The sequence below is a fragment of the Fusarium coffeatum genome (assembly GCF_003316985.1).
Source record: "Fusarium coffeatum strain FIESC_28 chromosome Unknown BRIP53273_contig_158, whole genome shotgun sequence".
Taxonomy (NCBI): Eukaryota; Fungi; Ascomycota; class Sordariomycetes; order Hypocreales; family Nectriaceae; genus Fusarium; species Fusarium coffeatum.
The window spans coordinates 43,548-61,965 of record NW_022157951.1 but is presented as its reverse complement, the minus strand read 5'-3'; the positions used below and the strand labels follow the sequence as shown (position 1 = coordinate 61,965).

General features: G+C 49.3%; 7 protein-coding genes across 7 annotated transcripts; 3 read left to right on the top strand and 4 right to left on the bottom strand.

Annotated features, from left to right (window-relative positions):
- Positions 1–45: 45 nt before the first annotated feature.
- On the bottom strand, positions 46–1,710 carry FIESC28_07192 (uncharacterized protein; the record flags this gene model as incomplete). The annotated part of the gene is made up of 3 exons (XM_031161333.1): positions 46–902; positions 953–1,644; positions 1,703–1,710. The coding sequence occupies 3 exons, from the start codon at positions 1,708–1,710 to the stop codon at positions 46–48; spliced, it is 1,557 nt and encodes a 518-aa protein (XP_031014591.1).
- A 1,429-nt stretch (positions 1,711–3,139) lies between these two features.
- On the bottom strand, positions 3,140–3,952 carry FIESC28_07191 (uncharacterized protein; the record flags this gene model as incomplete). Its single annotated transcript, XM_031161332.1, has 1 exon — positions 3,140–3,952. One exon carries the CDS (start codon positions 3,950–3,952, stop codon positions 3,140–3,142), a length of 813 nt encoding a protein of 270 aa, XP_031014590.1.
- Positions 3,953–6,149: 2,197 nt separating this feature from the next.
- FIESC28_07190 (uncharacterized protein) lies at positions 6,150–7,430 on the top strand (the record flags this gene model as incomplete). Its single annotated transcript, XM_031161331.1, has 1 exon — positions 6,150–7,430. One exon carries the CDS (start codon positions 6,150–6,152, stop codon positions 7,428–7,430), a length of 1,281 nt encoding a protein of 426 aa, XP_031014589.1.
- A 268-nt stretch (positions 7,431–7,698) lies between these two features.
- On the top strand, positions 7,699–8,483 carry FIESC28_07189 (uncharacterized protein; the record flags this gene model as incomplete). The annotated part of the gene is made up of 3 exons (XM_031161330.1): positions 7,699–7,745; positions 7,800–7,820; positions 7,874–8,483. 3 exons carry the CDS (start codon positions 7,699–7,701, stop codon positions 8,481–8,483), a joined length of 678 nt encoding a protein of 225 aa, XP_031014588.1.
- A 195-nt stretch (positions 8,484–8,678) lies between these two features.
- FIESC28_07188 (uncharacterized protein) lies at positions 8,679–10,661 on the bottom strand (the record flags this gene model as incomplete). The annotated part of the gene is made up of 1 exon (XM_031161329.1): positions 8,679–10,661. One exon carries the CDS (start codon positions 10,659–10,661, stop codon positions 8,679–8,681), a length of 1,983 nt encoding a protein of 660 aa, XP_031014587.1.
- A 2,407-nt stretch (positions 10,662–13,068) lies between these two features.
- Positions 13,069–14,862, bottom strand: FIESC28_07187 (uncharacterized protein; the record flags this gene model as incomplete). The annotated part of the gene is made up of 1 exon (XM_031161328.1): positions 13,069–14,862. One exon carries the CDS (start codon positions 14,860–14,862, stop codon positions 13,069–13,071), a length of 1,794 nt encoding a protein of 597 aa, XP_031014586.1.
- Positions 14,863–17,099: 2,237 nt separating this feature from the next.
- FIESC28_07186 (uncharacterized protein) lies at positions 17,100–17,857 on the top strand (the record flags this gene model as incomplete). The annotated part of the gene is made up of 3 exons (XM_031161327.1): positions 17,100–17,259; positions 17,337–17,695; positions 17,810–17,857. The coding sequence occupies 3 exons, from the start codon at positions 17,100–17,102 to the stop codon at positions 17,855–17,857; spliced, it is 567 nt and encodes a 188-aa protein (XP_031014585.1).
- Between the last annotated feature and the right edge of the window lie 561 nt (positions 17,858–18,418).

Below are 18,418 nucleotides of genomic sequence, written 5' to 3'. Positions count from 1 at the left end.
GTGCCATCCATTTTCCCTCTGAAAGTCAAAAGAAGTTCAAGAAATCTACGCCATCTTCTGTCTCTTCGCATCCAACCCGCTAGCCGCAGTCGAAGTTGCGCCTCCGTTTCCGTTGGCGGGAAGATCGGCCAAGGCAGTTCGCCCATCAGCAGGGGGTGGTCGTTTCATCGCCGGCGGTCGATAGCTACCTCTGTTCGCCAGGGGACTACCTGGACCAGATGGTGCACCAATTCGACGAGTCTGGTCCAGGGATGGATTCACCACATTTCCCCGGGCACTCTGGGAGCTCGGTGGCATGGATGGCCGTACCGGAGTGAAGCTACTGGAGTTGGATCGCTGAGCAGGTGCAGGTGCAGGAGTTGCTTGACTGTTAGTCGGGGCAACGTGCTGGCCATTCTTTGCGACAGGTTTGGATGAATTGTGGTCGATGCCAGGTGTTTTTCGAATCGAAGGGCTTTCGGCCTTAGGGTTAAAGGCTTGTTGTCCTTGTGGCAAAGAAAGCCGGGCATTGCTCGAACCTTCTAGAGTGGACTCAGGCAACTGATTGACAGCCTTTGCCGAAAAGAATCCTACAGTCTCGGGCATATTTTGAGGTGCATTCGGCGGCGGGCGAGGGTTCCCCATTTGGCTTGGAGTTGTACGTCCCGATGGCCCGCCTTGGGGACGATTTGCAAGAGGGTTGGGACCGTTGGAGGGATTTGAGCGTTGCTGTCCTTGTATCGGAGTTTGGGGCGCTCGGCTCGGAGGCCCGGTAGAGTTCGATCTGCTGGGTTGTTGCATTTGTTGGCCTTGAGGTTTCGCGACGGGCTTTTCGTTCGCATTTTGGCCCAAGATTGATGTTGAAAGCATAATTTCGTCTGGATGGCCATCTTCTGGCACACAGAAGTCGGCCTCGTCGAGCTCTACAGATATTCAGCCTCGATCTCCTCAAATCCGTCGGAGGACAAAATACCTCCAAGATAGTCGTCAAATGACTCTGCGACCGGGAGCGGCGGTACGGGCTCGGCCTTGATCGCGGGAGGAGCAGGAGCCGCCGGGGCCGCGGGTTCTGTTCTCGGAACGTCACGTTTTATGAAGTCAGCGTGACGGTGCAAGTTGTCTTGGTCAAACTTCTTGACAGGCTCCGCCTTCATCTTGGTAACCTGCTTCACGTAATCTTTGTCGTAGATGCAGTTACCCAAGACATTGCCGAAGCTCCTCAATGCACGCTTCAGTCCATCAGTAGTACCCTCCTTTTTGGCCTTCTCGAAAGCCATCGCCTTTCCTTTGGCGTTCTCGATGGAACCGTAGCCGATGTCTTCATGGTAGGTTCCATCTCGTAGTGTGATTCGAACAATAACCGACAAGCCAATGCTGACGCGCTGTGTCTGTGGGTTCTCGTCGGCAAAATCGACCTGAATGTTTTGGATGGAAGACGACCATCCGTTAAACCCAAAGACTTCGTTCGCCAATGTGATGCATTTCTCAGCAGTGAGATAGTGGACTTTAGTACCACCGGGACCTGCGCGTGCGGAGATGTATTCGGGACCAAGTTGTTTATCGAGCTTCGCTGAGATTGTAGCAATATCCTTGGCAGCCCATTCAGCGACTCGTGGGCGCTGCTCCTCGAAAGGATTCGTCACCGTGGTATGTTGATCGCCTGGGCTGCAGAACAGTTAGTAATAGTAATAGACCAAAGAACGCAACACGTCTTGAAACATACGCAGGCATGATAAATGATTCAACACTCGACGTAGAATTATGCCAACATGAAGAAAAATTAAGCAAGTTTGAAGAGCGTCCCGAAGCAACACAGCAAGTCGGAGATGACAAGTAATGTATTGTAGTGAAAGACGATCTTCGCCAGTGGTAGCGGGCTGAATGTTGATTAATGGGCGAGAGCGCGTTAACGGTCCAGGCAGTCGCGCCTCTCATTCGAAATGACGGGAGAGCACGTGACTCTGCCTAGAACATTGGAAACTTCGGAGGGACCAAGGCTCCACTGAAGTTTACCAGATCTTCCCGCGATTGCCCCACCATCGTCTCGGCTGTCTCGACGCTAATTTCAAGGCTTGGGCTGAGAATCGAGACAACCTCTTTCTATGGTAATCGTCACGCGACGAGTATCTTGTGACTTTCAACTTTGAAGTGGAGAAACACTCCCTTAGAAGTATATATACGTCAGCATGAAGAAGATAGTATTCTTTACTAGAATTCATCCGCTAGTTGTGAGGCATTTTATGTTAACTGAGACGGCTACAATGTCTGCTAATGGTATGTCACTCTGATATCTTAGTGACTTTTATATCCGTTCACCGTTTGTTGAGATCAGAAAGACACACAAGGTGGTGGGGATCTATCAAGTGTTCACGAAGTTGTAGAAAGTTTCTTAATCACCCACTGAGTAAACTCTGTTCTGCCTGGAACAAACCATAGCCGATGTCCATATGGTGCTCAGAAAGGTTGCGCCCAACAAGTAAACAGACAGTGCATCACGGCGGAAACAATGTTTAAGAAAGAGTCTAATACGAGCTTAAGATATAGTAGGCCCGGCTTCTTATATATAAGGTTGTGTCCAGTCAACTTCGATGTACCTGAATGCCCTATGAAAAAGTATGATCTAGGTAAGAGGATTCGATGTTAGTCTACTCTGATCGCATCGTAATACCAGTATCCTGACGCAAATGTGATGGTTTGTGGTAATATAGTTTTTGGTGAGGCTGGTGCATGTAATTGAGCCGTAATACGATGATGAATACATATAAAATATTATTAATACGCTGTGTTTCTCGTCTCATAAGCCATAACCAAGAACAGCCAGTCAACCATGGTTTTGCTAGCCACTGAGCATGCAATGATGAGGGAAGAGACGTCATGACAAATAAAATATATCAGATATCTAGCTACAGCAAACCGCAGCACAAGTGTGTTGTTAACAATAATCCCTACTAGTTCATGAGTGAAGGAAAGGGATATCAAGAAATGCACGCAAAACGCCAACCACCCTGCCACACAAGGAAAAAGGGTGCCTCAAATCTATGCCACCTATGCTATAAAATGAAAGTTGTCGTGATGATACGGTCGTTAGATGTGCGAAGTTGACTCGTCCGGTGCGCCACAGTATGCAATCGTAATTTTTTCAAGGTTAAACAGCCATGCCCTACCAGGGTCCAACTCTTACGGGCGCTCCGTATGTACCTGACATCAACTGGTTCAAAATGGAGTTGGATTCCGAGGGGCCGCCAGGTCCGGCGTTTGCATTGGACCCCATCCACCCCACACTCATGGACATGGCGTTGATAGCAGAAGAGAGGCGACCACCGGATTGTTCGTTGTGTCGAGATAAGATCTGGTCCCAACCTCCACTGTGCAAGTTAAGACCGCCGGCCTTCTTGCCTGCCTCATTGATGACAAGCGCCCATGCCTTGGATATCTCTTCATATGCAGTTTCCTTATGATGACGATATGCCTGAGGTTCCCAGTTAGGCAACCTGTGGATGAAGTCTGTGGCCTCGTTCAAGAACTCGAGAGACTTGGTAGGCTGAGTCTCGATAGGAGGAAGGAATTGAGGTGTGAAATCAGATAGGGCGTCAATCAGAGCAATTAGGGGCTCCTTGATTCGGTAATAAGTGTATTCGGGACTGGTTTCGCCGTAGGGGATGGCATCTTTCAGTTTCGTCTCGTATCCTTGCAAGACTTCTACAGCCGAAGAGACTGAGGGGCGAGGAGCTTGAGTGACAACCTCGTGGCCGATATCAGGATGAGATTCACAAATGCGCTCGAGGACAGTTCTTAGTTGAGAAGTGTCGAGGGTCTCGAGAAGTCGGGGGAGGGTGAGGGGTCGACCGATAACTTCATTTCCACGGACTTTCTTGGAAGGTCGAGCAAGAGCTCGAGCAGAGATGGTAGGGGAGCTCCTGGGGGACATGGTCTCGTCGCCATCCTCGTCGGCTTTTCTCTTGCGGGGGTTCATGTTGTGAAATGGAGACACTGACTCGGTTAGTGGCAAGCACGACAAAGGATGAAAAAGAAAGCATCGGAAAGGGGATTAAAATGACTTACGAGATCGCTGAGGAGAAATTCGAGGGTTTTCGTGTTGGTGAGGGAAGACGGGAGGTTGAGGCGTGAGCAGAACGTTCATATTGATCAAGGTCGTAAGCTCGTTGAAGATAGTCGGCTGCGATATTTGTTTATAGTCGATGAATGAAACAAGTCACTCAAGGACAACAGATCGGCCTAATCAAAATCGTATGGGCAAAAGTTTGTCGATAAAGAATGGCCGCTTGTTCGGCTTCCAAGCAAAACAACGGTAATCTTAATGTCGAGTCTTGCTAAGCTTAGATTTCCAGCGTCCGCTTTAAAGGGTGAGCGGCGATACGATCGGTCGCTAGCTTGATTGATAAATCGTGCGCTGGAAAGATGGCAGAGTCGTCGCGCAAAAGGTTGCGGTGCGTTGAAGGTAGGTAGTTGTTCGAATGCAGTGGAAGTGAGACTGATTGATGATGGCGTGGAAGAAGAGGGTTTTGAGAAGGTGGAGGAAGGTGAAGAAGTGGACGGGACGGAATAGGCTTTGTTTGGGGTTGGACTGGCTTTGAATGAGGGAGACTTTCCAAGGTTCCAGTTTTTGGTTGTCTGGGGCTAGTGAATTTTGCCTGCTAGAGCCTAGGCCGAGGGTGGGTCACAAGCACCTTATTCGCTATGGGCCAGCGGCTTGGGCCATACTTGAGACCCGCAAACCGCCTGGGGGCCAGTATTGAAGCCACACGTGAACAGGGCCATTGAGGGGCATATTCACCCTCCAGGTGCACATCCAGCGTGAATTTTTAGTGCCAAAGTGGCTGTTGGTAGGTAAGTTCCAAGCATTAGGTTAGTTTCAGAACCCCACCGTGGCCCGGCTTGGTCTTCAGCTGCTTGTCATGACTCTTGTTCTCGACGCAATTTCATCCATATCAACCAAGAGTCTCATGTCAACAATCTGAACAGCACACGTGGCATAAGATCGGTCAAATTACCGGCTCCAGTTACGGTATCATTGCTTATATTAGGCCCCGGAACTTTTGAGATTAACCAAGCCGGGCCGTCATTACGGGGCCGGATCGGGATCTTTACCCAATTAGTAGTCCGACGCGGGACTTCGGCCGGCGACGGCCTCGGCGTAGAATATCGGCGCAACTTTGCTTGCCCGAAACGATGAAATCGAGGAGTGATTGTTGAGAGATATTTGGAGAAAGATTGAAGGGCGACCTCAATTAACAGTGTGATGTAAACAATAGCATAAAGCAAAATAGATAAACCATGTCTGATGGATAATTTGCTGCAGGGCTGTTCCATGGTAAGCTTCATTCAACAAGCGTGAGCTACACGGACCTCAATGCTTTGTTTTTTAATGTCGCATCGATTGGATGTCTAGGCCACAGCTGAGACAACGAACCCCCTGTTTGCTAAGATTTAAATGAGCTAAGCGGTGAAAGATATGATCAACAGTTAATTGTGTCAATATGTACAAGGAATAGTAAATCATTCGAAAGGAGTCGCTAGCTTTAGGGAATTTTCCATAGAACTGATTGACCCATGGATGTCAAGTTATTGCCATTTTCTAAGGTGAAACTTGGAATCAAGGAAGAATACTCCCCGATATTGCACGGACACCATAATGCCCCCAAGTCAACTCCAAGCATTTGCTAGACTCTCGATGACCGCATGAGACTACGAATTAGCTTTCATCTTGATGTTTGTTAATTAACTTGCAGCACTGGTCTCTCGGTTATCTGTTGTTCTAGAGTGTAGACTGGGGAGAGTCGAGCATGAATCCTTCAGTTGGCACAAGTCAGTCTTGACAAATACGACATGTAATATTCTTGGCAATGCCAGCACAATCTTTGCTCCATGACTCACGGCTTCACCGTAATCATGATCTCTTGACTTCTCCGAGATTCCGGGAGGCTGGGCTCCTCAACGCGGCCGACCGCCCATCGAGACGGAGGTCGAAAGCCCCACTATCGGAAGCATCTGCAGGGTCCAGCTTCGGGAGACTTTGGACCCACTCCTCCGAGTCTCTTATCGCTTATCGCAACCAAACTGGCAGAAAATTTCTGGCAACTTTGCTGGACTGACCTGAGGCCCAGATCTAGATCGCCCATCAGATCACGATCCGACAACCACAATTCAAAATGGCGACAAAAGAAAAGAAGGAGAAGAAGTCCAAGTCTTCCCGATCGGAATCGAAGGCTGAAAAGCCTGAGAAGGTCGTCGAGATCGAAAAGACCAAAACAACAGAAGATGTCGACATGGCAGAGACTGAGCCTGCTTCCGCGATCAAGCGCAAGATCGAGCTTGAGGAAATCGAAGTCGATGTAGACGCCCCCGAGCCCCCATCCAAGCGCGCAAAGCGTGCACTCAAGAAGGGCAAAGCTTTGCCCGCGAAGCACGATAGCGACGAGGAGAAGAAGGGCGAGGATGCCAAAGATAAGAAGGCCGCCCGGTCGGAACACAGCGTCTGGATTGGTAACCTGCCTTTCTACGTTACGGCCGTTGAGATGCGCAAATGGCTCGTGGATAACTCTGGCGGTGTCATTACCGACGAGATGATCACTCGCATCAAGCTACCGACCAACAAGGAGCCCGGCCGAGACAAGAGCGTCAAGCCTACGAATAAGGGATTCGCCTACGTCGATTTTAACGACATTGGACCCAAGATCTCTGCCATCGCTCTTACTGAGAACGACCTCGGTGGCCGAAAACTTCTTATCAAGGATGCGACATCCTTCGAGGGTCGACCCAAGAAGGAGGCCGAGGCTGCTGAGGAGGGTGCTGCCGATGGCAAGACCAGCCAGGAGCAGAGGCAAGAGACCAACGCCAGTCGCAAGATCTTTGTGGGTAACATGGGCTTCAAGACGACCGATGACGATCTGTACAGAAACTTTGAAAAGTGCGGCGAGATCGAGTGGGTCAAGGTTGCTACGTTCGAGGACACTGGCAAGTGCAAGGGCTTTGGTTGGGTCAAGTTCAAGGAGCCCGAGGCTGCTGCGTGGGCTGTCAAGGGTTTCGTCAAGATCAAGGAGGCAATTGAGACAGAAGAGGACTTCAAGGACGAGGAAGAGAAAGACAAGTCTCAAGAGAAGCAGTTCAAGACGCGCAAGTGGTGGGTGAACCGAATCATGGGCCGCGACCTCAAGATTGAGCTGGCCGAGGATGACCAAGCGCGATACAAGAAGCGTTTTGGCAAGGACAGACAGGCAGTTCCTGAAGGAGATAGCAATCCCCGAGGCCGTCCTCCACCACGTAGAAATGACCGAGGCAACGGTGGAGCGCGCGAGAGGAAGGGTGACGATGATGGTGAGGCAAAGGCTCCTAGGGAAGCAAAGCCTCTTAAGGAGGCTGAAGATATTGCTGTTGCGAGATTGACGGGTGCTGTGGTGAAGCATACGGGTTCCAAGATGACGTTTGACTAAGTACAGCGAGATATAATTCACGTTTCGAGATACCCCCAGTTTCGACGATTCTTAGCATCTGATGTGAACCATGTACTTACTTAGCAATCCCTAATGGATTTATTAATTGTTGATCAATGATCGCCCTACTACCGCTCAGTCGCCGATCCCGAGGCCCGGTGCGGAGCCTTTGTCTCCCCCGCATCTATATAACTTGTTTTGCTATTAATATTTGACGAATTTTAAACAACAGAATCATCCTTTCTTTCTCTCAACAAACTTGGTCAAGATGTACGAATCACAAGTGACCTTGGTCATGGACACCATCTGTCCTTGGTATGGATGCTCGTTGCGAATTGAAAAGAGTACAATTGGCTGACCTGGTCTCAGGACATACATCGGAAAGAAGAGGTACATATTGAATCTGCTCCCATGAGCCACATTTTAACAAGATGACTACTCAGACTTGACGATGCTCTCAAACAATTCCGTGCCTCTCCCTCAGCAGACTCTATCTCTTTTGACCTGCAGTTCTCATCTTACCAACCCAGCCCCAGTCGTCCTGAGACCATCCCGGACCGTGCTGCGTATGCTCTTCACGAGAAGCACAATGATAATGAAGAAGCACAAAAGCTCTTCGAAGAACATATGCTCTCACTCGCAAAACCACTGGATGTCCCAATCGCCTTTGCAGGCCCAACAGGTAATTCGTTCCCTGCTCATCGAATCATTCAACAAATCCAGGAGTCGCAGGGGGCGGAAGTAACCAACAAGCTTGTGGACGCATTGTTCAGGTTGTACTTCGCTGAGGGGAGACATCCTGGTGAGGATGAGATGTTAGTTGAAGCATGCGTCGAGGCTGGCGTGGATGAGAAAGAGGCGAAGAGCTTGGTTGAAAACAAAGCAAAAGGGGAGAGGAAAACAAAAGAGGACATTAGAAGTATCGGTATGGACATTGACTCTGTTCCTACCGTCATCATTGAGGGACGAAGGAGAGACTTGACGCTCACTGGACTGAAAGAAGTATCAGAGTATGTCAAGGCTATGGAGACAATCAAGAAAGAGAGCACATGATCACCAAGAGCGAGCAGTTAGGGATATGTTTATCATTAATCATAACATAACATTCGTATTTCTTGGAAAGAATGTCGATAGTAAAATACATGAAGAAACGAAGGACATGATATCATATCTCATTACAAGGTCATACCACTCTCTCCAAGAGCTCTTAGTTTTCATACATTTCTCGTCCATCGTACATCGTTATTTTCATGAGCGACTGAACATCAGAGGCACCAGCACGCTCCGACTTTCAAGTGCTCTTCGGTCTTCCATGACCATGTTAGGTCCAAAGGCTGTGCCCAAGTCCCGGCCTGCCAGGAAGCGGCATGCGTTTGCTTCACCAACGCGAGACTTCTTGCTGTGGCAGAACTCGCGACTCAACTTCGATAGAACAGCTGCTTTAGCTTTTTGCAACGCGCTGACTCTTGCGGCGGCGTCCTCGGCGAGAAGACGGTGCGCCTCTTCTTGTTCGATGTTACGCTGGACAGGTGATATGCCCTCGTCGGGATCTCGACTTGTGCTCTTTCTTGCGGTTGGGTCATATGTAGTGGGTTGGAGGAGGACAGGTTGGGGATCACTGATGAGAAGAGGTGCGGTGATATGGGGGCTCGGAGTACGAGGACGGAGGGTCTCTTCTTCTACTGAAGGTTGGAGTTTGGGGCGAGAGGGTTTATGGCGGCGCGATAGAGAGCGCAGAGAGGATTTGGGAGATGGTGTAGGGGTTTCTGGGATATCATCGTCGCTGCTGCGATGCTTTCTTCTGCGACGACGAGAGCGCTTCTTGCGCAGTTTTGTGCTAAAGCCCGCGTCTGATTCATCAATCGGGGCAAAGACATCGTCGTCGATGAGAACATCCCTAGTCGGGTAGTCATCAATGACCTCGTTCTCGATGTCATCAAAGGGGAAGCCACCGAGGTCCATATCCAAGAGCTCGCGACTAGCAGCAGTGACAGCAGCACTTGGACTGGGAAGATGCTCAGAGCTGGGGCTTGTGACTAGACTGTATTCTGACTGAGCAGCCATGCTGTTGCTTCGAGACCATGAATCGTCAGTGTCAATCGGAGCAAGAACATCATCCCAGTTGCCGTTATCAGCAAGAACAACACTCTCAAAGTCAAACTCTTTGACGGTTGGACGATGAGAGTTGATCAAGTTGCTGAGCTGGGGAGCGTTCATGGTAGCGTTGCGAACTTGAAGGTATCGCAGCTTGGGGAAGTAAATAGCACCCTTTCCGGGTGTTTCTGGTAATGGGGACATGGGAGATGTAACCTCGTGGAAGAGTTTCCTCGAGGCGCGAGGTGGTGCGAAGATAGGGTCAGCAGCCAGAGCAACTGGACATGGTCCCTTACGGCCAAGCCATGTAAAGGCGAACTTTTCAAGGTTGGGAGCGAAGGCGCGGATATACTCATCCATGACCTTGAGATGATCACGGCCAGGTGATGAGCCGTAAAAGTCCCATGCGTCTACTGAGACGGAGAGCTTGTTGATCTGTCGCCAGCGACGTCCAGCAGAAGGAACTGTTCCGAAACCATTGACATGACGGAGGTAGTTGAAGGCAGCGGGATGCAATTGAGACAGTGACAGCTTGTGGAGTTTCTCGAGAGGGGCGCGCTCAAGAGAGATGCGCAGACTAATGAGAGCATAGTCGACAATATCGCGACGGTATCTCTCTCTGGGATCTTGTCCAGGGCATCTGATTGTGAGATGGCGCATGTTTGTCAAGTTGCGCATAGCATTGATGAAGCTGGGTACATTGGTAGCAGCATGGAAGAGAGGAGGATACTGCTGGGTAAGGATATCACCCAGTTCAGCGTTGGCATACTTGGGTCTTGATAGCACAGAGCCCATGCTGGTATGAGGGGTATAAAGGAAACATATCTCATTGCCAGAGACAGGATGAATGAGAGGAGGAAGAAAGGTAGCATCTGAGTGAGGGAAGTAGAAAGTGAGATGCTCAATATAATGACCGATACGAGCGAGAGCAGCAACCCGTGCTGATTTAGTAAAAGTTGAGGATGAAAAAGAGACGTGGATGCGTGTGAAGAGACGCTTAGTGAGGAGGTTACAACAAGCTGATGAGGATTGACGAATGTTGCAGAGGTCGGTGGTTGAGAGGTGAGGGAAGAGAGAGTCTTTGATGTGATCGCTTCTCAAGATGGCGAGAAAGAGTTGTTCTGTTGAGGAGGCCATTGTAATCTCATGTCGTGGAGGGCTTTAGCCTCTATTTGATGTTTGTCTTGAGATGTATGGGTGTGTTTAAGTGTTGGTGATATGAGTAGGCAGTTGTTTAGTTCTTGTAAGTCAAGATGATAGTATTTGGTGGCAACTCAGTCAAGACAATGCAAGTAGTCAAGTACAATGATATAATAGATCAAGCAAAGATGGGATGATCTCAGATAGAATCGTTCAATTATAGAATATCAAGAAAGACAAAGGGTTCAAGTCAGGCCACAAGCGCCGGGTCCGGGCGGCCGAGATATTTCTACTTTGGCCATTGCCTCAAGATCAGCCTCGTCTGTATAACCGAGAGAGAATGGGAATTTCGTTTTCCTCCTTTCTCTTTCTCTCCATTTTTTCCTTCATGCACTTACTCCTGCCCTAAGGTAGGTCGGCTGCAGGTGCTATCGCGAGAAGGTCACCCTCCACTAACAACGACTGGCTGTCGGTGACTCAGAGCTTCAAGTCCCTGGCCCTGTCTAGACTTTAGATCGTGGAGACTTTCTGTGCGCGTTGGAACAAAGTCCAAAGACGCGTTGCGCTTGAGTCTTGATTGGTTGGACTTCGTTTGTCGTCTTGACCTTATCCTGGTCTTTGCAGATCTGCCGCGAGGGGATCGTGGCGGTGTACCTGACGAGTACTTGACTGGCCTCAAGATCTACAACCACTCACGAGGCCAACTGCAAACTCTTTCAATGCAGATGCGCTGTTTCTCGAGTCTCGCCACGTGTGTTTCCTGTCTCCAACCTCTCCCTAGTTTGTTTCGTTGATCCTTCGGTTCAGGCCTCCGGATCCTCCCCTCAGGTACCCTTCAAGTACCTCTCCCATCGGATGTTTATCGATAGCGCTTCTCCATCTTGTGGTCCCGCGCCCAGGAAACATGCATCTACTTTCTATCCAATCATTGCCGTGTCCAACAACGCGGCAGACGCGTGGTTTCAACGGCACTTGTCGCGCTGTGATAGGCTGCTTATTACTATTCATCGACTTCAACTCGCGATGTTAGTCACTGACTATGAAGTAAACGGGACAGGACGAAAAGAATACTATTCTCGTTTCTGTGGGCTAAAACTCTGAGTTTTCTTGTTATGGATCTGAGAGGGTCTAGCATTGCTATTTTGGGTTTCTCGAGTATAAACAAGGACTCTACAGGTTATCATCCATTCATCGTCGAAACTTGTGAGTCTGAGATAGACTCATCCAACAGCAAATCATCCACGTTCCCCTCGCAGACTGGATGCGAGAATGCTACACGGAGTCATAGAATGTGCTCTAGTGACATTCTATCCTATCCTACCCTTGAACTGAACACAGCGCATCTCAACGCTAACTTAGCATCCAATTCAATGACATCCATTCGCCGCCATCCATTCCGGTCTAGCATATCCCTGTTGGTATACCCTTGCTCTCAAAAAGGTCCTGTCATGATCAAGAGGATGTAAAAGCCTCAACCCTAAAACATGCATCTACGTTAAGCTTCTTATTATCCACCACTTTACTCTATTCAGCAGTCCCTTTGACTCTATGACTCTTTGGCTACTGCAGGACGCTTCTGCCGCGTCCAAACATCTCGTGGCAAATGGATCCATCTATGCCCATAGTCAAGGTCAAGCAAGGTACTGGCTGTTAGTGCCTTTTACTTTTTCTCGGATGTGATGCTGCATTGTCGCGAGACTTTGTCACACCAAGTATTCCCTATCACTTTTGATTTACTACGTAGTAAAGGTCATTGTCCAATAAAACATTTCTCTCTATTAGATCTCGCCTTTACTGCTAAAAGACCTCGACAAGATACCTCAGTAAATACATTGTTGTCATTGTTGCGTGATGTAACGGTTAGTTGAACCTGGTTCAAAGGTCTGGTCAATATCTGAGATCTGCGCCCAGCTACTACCGGTTCTCTCGACCGTTGGATGGTTTGTCTCAGTCCACTTGAGATCCTTGCAAGTAAGCAGGTCCTACATGCAAAAGCATGTCTGGCTTAGGCCATAGGCATGGGCCTTGTTGCAGCTCGTTCGTCTACTCGGGCTACATACTGGCATATCCGAGCCAAAGCAAAGCCGTCACTAACTACAACAGTCACACATGGTTCCAGGACATCTGACTCTATCGGCCACGACTTCTCCAACTTATCACGTCCGGTTTCGTTTCAAACAACTCACATCAACTAATTTGTATACAGCAATAAGTGATGGGTATCAAAGTCTACGATCCCTTTCGCCAAGTCTGTGGGAGTCCCGCTCGGGCAGACAGCTCGGCTTTCATGCGCCAACCAGTTCCCAGAGCCACTCAGCTCCCGAGGGTATCCCAATGCACCATTAGCTCTAGCCCTGCGCCTATCAATGCTTTTCCCTTAGTTCTGTGTCAAAACTGAAGGTCTCTATTTGCCCCTGCCCCTTCCTCTTCCACGACCTCCTCGTCCACCGCGGCCGCCACGCCCGCCCCCTCTTGACTTAAAAGATGGAGGCGCGTTATTGCCGTACGACCTTCCCTGCCCCTGTGAGCCTTGTGGAGGCGGTGGGGGGACGTTTCTGAAGTCTCGCGGAGGGGGCTTTCGTGGGAGTGACGAAAACGAACCTGTCCCTCGCACACCTGGTGGTCCAGGAGGAGGGGGTCCAGGAGGGAGGGGAGGCTGGGCTGACACTCCATTTTGTCTGGTATTCCTTCTTCCATTCTGCATGTTTGGCATCTGGATGTTACTGGCCATTCGAATCTGTCCGACGGCTGGTTTCTGAACGCGTTTGTTGCCCAAGAATTCTACCTCTGAGTCGTCGCTCTCTGAGTAATGTACGTTTGTGGTTCGCGCAGCGTGGCCACGGATCCTTAGCTCAGGAGCTCTTGCGGATCTGCCGGCTGGCTGTCCCCCCGTCGCCTCCTCAATCGCTGCCATACCACACTCGGGGTCGATATACTGATCGCGATTCTTGACAGACCATGTAGGGTTGATAAAATCATTGCGCTGGGTCTTACAATCCGAGGAAAAGTGTCCATCACTTCCACACGCAGAACATGAGGCAGGAATAAACGCAACCTTTTTGACCGTGGATGCGTCTGGATGGAATGATCGCCATACTTCTGTACACTGTTCCTCAAGATGATCCTTTGAGTTGCAGAACACACAAGCAAGTCCTTCCTCTTTGGTCAACGCCAGTTTCTCAGTGCAGCTACTTTCTCGATGGCCAATTTGACGACATTTGCTGCACCTTTCTTTCTCGGGGCAACATATAATCGAGTGATCTAGGCTTCCGCATGATGAGCAGACAAGTGTTGGGCAGCTCGGGGCCAAGTGCGTGTTCAAGCCGCAAAGAAGACACATTTGAGCAGGATCATTGGCGGATGGGAAGTATCTCCGTTGCTGTTTCAGAGCCTCGTCTCCTGTGGGGACATTTCTGTGTGTCTCAATTATCGGCAGGTTGTGATGGTTGGAGACTTGAGGTGCAGCCTCGCCATTCGCCTCTTTGGGACCTCCCGTCTTCTCGCCGGTACTTAGTGTTGGTTCGTACTCTGCTTCGCTCTCGGACTCATTTTCCTCTGCTTCATTGATCTCGCCTTCGCTTACACTAGAGGCGTAAGAGCGTTTTCCTTTATGAACCGGCTCCCTGTTGGCTTGCTTAGTGAACCAGCTATCCAGTGTCGATTGATTAGATCTTGCTTTGGAAGGTCGAAGACTTTGGAGGAAAGCCTCGAGGTCACCAAATTCTTCAGCAACTTGTTTCGCATTCTTTTTCTTCCTCGCCTTCATATCTCTCTGGTGGTCGATGTACCAACCGTAAGCAGACTCGGCTACTTGCGCGTTGATGGCATGGTTGATGTCTGAATTGGCTTCGAAGAATTCTGTAACCCAGACCTTGAATCGTTTTAACCAGGAGCCGCTTTTCTGGTTGGGAGACTCAGGCATTTTGAAGCTCCGTCCCGAATGTTTGAAATCGGGAATGCCACCCGTAGATTTCGAGCCATCGCCCAATGAGGTATCAGTCTCGGAGGACTGTGCAGCAGACGCATCTTTCCTCAAGCGCTTCGGTTCGGGCGCTGAAGATTGTCCATCGTTACTCTTCGTGTCGGAGGCATCCTCCAGGGACCTCTTTTTGGTTTTCACAGCTGCAGCCTTGGCTTCGGCCTCGTCGCCGCTAGACAGGTAGATGATATCACCAGGGTCATTATCTTCAGTCGCCATCTTAAAGAAGCGGTACTAGAGATAGCTTGTGAATGTGATAGTAAAGTCTTGGGGTGTGTTTCTTTTGATGAAGTGCTCAGACTTTCGACCTTTGACGTATCAACTGTGAGGCAAAACTTCCAACCTCACAGTATTCGAAGCCACTTGGCTTTGTCAATATTTTCCAATGTTATCTGATCAAAAGTCTTAATAAACAATGTCCAGCAAAAATGGTATTAGGATAGGCGGGCGCGTACATCCCATTCAAGGTCTCACCCGAGAGGCGTTTGTAACCTGCGTTGGCTTGATCTCTGATGCAATGGGAAAATACTTTGACTAACGTACCTATGATATGAAGTAATGTGAGTAAAGTTTGGCAGGATATTGAAAAGCAAAAAAGCAGCCTTAATGGCGCTACAACGGCAGTTCAGGTCTCTCTGACTGGTCTGTTACTCAAGTAGCGAAAGTCAAGCTTTTGCTAAAGCGAGATGCGGTGATGCTTCTCTTTCGTATCAGGGAGACGAGACGCGAAATGAAGGCTGTGATGCTATCGATAAGTTGATAGACCAGGCTTGCAAGGAAAAATTCCTCGGCTAGCCAATCAGGGAAAGAGCGCGCTGCAGGGAAAAGCATGGTGTCTCAGTGTCGAGTCTTAGTTAGCATTCCGAGGATTAACCGAAGCTGACTCATCAAGCAACAACATACAGTGTTTCGAGATACGCCTGATGTCAGCCGATTTACAAGCGTTCCCGTGCGCTGTTCAAGACGTCGTGGGTCCGTATCAGACGTCTTGTCTTCTGTTTCGCGTCTATGGTCGTACACTGAATAATAGTAGAGGTCGAAAATCCATGTCAGTTTTGTGGCTGCGTAGCTTTGACATGCCATTCCACGCCATCGTCGGATTGTCATGGGTCTTTTGCTTCCTCATTTCGGGTAGAACAGAGCTTCTATAAATCGGACAGTAATCTCGCTGCGACATCTTGGCCCATAGATCTCGCTTCATTTTGTTTGTCCAATCACAGCAGATAAATAACAAAACATCGCAACCTGCTTTAGCAAGATTTCTTTATTCATTGACTCAAAACAAGCACTAACAAACTCCTGGCCGGTCACATCCTATGGCGATTCGAATTAACGTTTGCTGTTCGTTCCAATAGCCGATCACGTGTAGGTTAACCAAAACGTTGAGACTGCTCTGGATCCCCTTCCCCTTGGCGTCGCAGACGTATTGCAAGGTCACAGGCCATAACTAGTTGCGTTCTGGCCAGTTCTCGGCCTATTCTACCATCTCTGGATCTGAATGCGGCCAATCCCTGCTCAGATCGAACCTTCGAACTCGATTTTAATCATCACGAGACAGAAACCTCTATATTTGGTGCTGTAAAGGTCAGGTGAGTAAGGATAGGTCCCCTAATTATTGACAAAACGTTAAATGCATGCCCCTGAACAAGCAAATGTACCCTACACCATTCATCCATCCCTTGAAGGTCCCCTGATTAAATCCCCGGACTAACCATGCTCCAGCAGACTACTGCTGCAAGCTCACCCGCTACAGTCACTAATTTCAGCAGCAGGTCCCACTTGTTCCGCCTAATCCCCGTTGCTCGTCCAGGTTGCATTGCGTGTCCCTTTCTGTCGATTGGCTGTTCCATCCTTCTGTCGGCTCCTTTCCTCATGAGAGTGGCTCCTTCACCATCTTACGGGGGACATTGAATATTCCGGTTCGGCATCCAATCCAATCCTATCCCCTCTCATCTCGTCCAGTCCTTCCACGTCGATTCTCTTTTGATACTTCCAACTAATAACATCCGTCCATCTTTGATCAGACACTTCACTTACTTGTTCTTCATTCTTCATATTGGCCTCTGCCGTTATCACGTCTTACTGACCATCCGTTCTCATTATACAGCATCAAACATACAAAGCCACTTTCTTTGCCCTGCCCTTGCATTGGCTTCGCATTTGCCCCCGGACGCTATCTCCGTGACATCATTAGGGGGAACCTCCAACTACACTCTTCTTCTTTCAACTCCAAACTTAACAAGGAATACTATCTTCCATCGATAACGCGCGAATCCTGGGCGTCCGTCGGCCTCAGTCACGAACCCGCCGATCCTCCCCTCCATCCGCTCGATTGACGCTTTTTTCGTCTTCACCCCGTCAATACCGCCAAGCTGTCTTCCCCAATTCTACTTCAGCGCACCGTCTCCTACGACGCGGCGAACAAACCTCCGCGTCGGGGCAGTATCTATCTCAACATGCCCGAGCGAAACACAGGAGGAGAAGGAGCTGCTGGAGCTCGAAGGAGGAGATCTAGCAGTATCCTCCAGGTCTACCATGAGCCTCCTGAGACCCTCGAGCAAATCAGTGATCAGGCTTCTCTGCCTAATCTCAACGCCAACTGGACAAACGCTAAAGGTATGTCGACCTATCGTTGTGCAAATGCACCAGTCTGCTTGCAAGAGCCACATGCTGACATAAACCGCCAACTACAGGTGCCTGGACCATTCATCTTGTCCTGATTCTCTGCGCCAAGATTATCTTTGACGCCATTCCTGGTGTCTCGCAGGAGACGTCGTGGACCCTTACCAACATGTCCTACATGTTTGGCTCCTACATCATGTTCCACCATGTCCGCGGCGTTCCTTTCGATTTCAACAGCGGCGCCTTTGACAACCTCAACATGTGGGAGCAAATTGATAACGGGGCACAATACACACCTACCAAGAAATTCCTTCTTAGTGTGCCAATCGCACTGTTCCTTGTCAGCACTCACTACACACATTACGACTTGACGTACTTTACCATCAACCTTTTGGCTGTCTTGGGAGTCGTCATCCCTAAGCTACCTTTTGTACGTTACTCTACTCTCCTGTGCTCCCATTGGGTTCCTTCCTGAACCTAAAACGTTCCTCTTGTGTCATATAGTCGGTATGTTTCTATGCAACTTGATACTAACTTTTCGCAGAGCCACCGAATGCGGTTCGGACTATTCTCAGGTGTCCCGGAGGAATAGAGGACGGCTGGAGATCGGAAATGGGAATAAGCACCGCAGGTCCGACTTGCTCGACTGAAATCAGGGGCGTTAGGTTAAGGTAAAGGTAATCTTTGGCACGGAAGAGAACGGGAGGCATTGCAAAATAAAAGAAGGGGCTGAGATTGTGCAAGTTAATAGCGAGTATTATGTGTCAGGCAGCGGGCGGACGTAATGTTCGGTCTTTCAGCGGTAGCATCGAAACAATTGGATTTGGGTATTATCATCTTTTCTCATCATCTTACTCGTCCTTGTACGCCCCTCTTCTGTTGCCTTTGGATACACGACCTCCCCGCACTGTTGTCGTGGTGCTGGCAAACCTTGTTGGGTGGTTTATCCGGTGGTACTTTCTATGGTGTCCTCGAGAAGCGAGAGGTCGTCTGTAAAGCCTCAATGTTCTATCATCCTCTCAGCATGCCGTTTGGTGATGAGTGAGGGTCATGGAAAGGGATTTTTGTGAATGGGCGTCAGGTCTCTGGGGCAATCGGTGTCCCCTATTGCCTCAACTTGAGGCAATGTTCGCAGATGAGTGAGCAGCTTGGT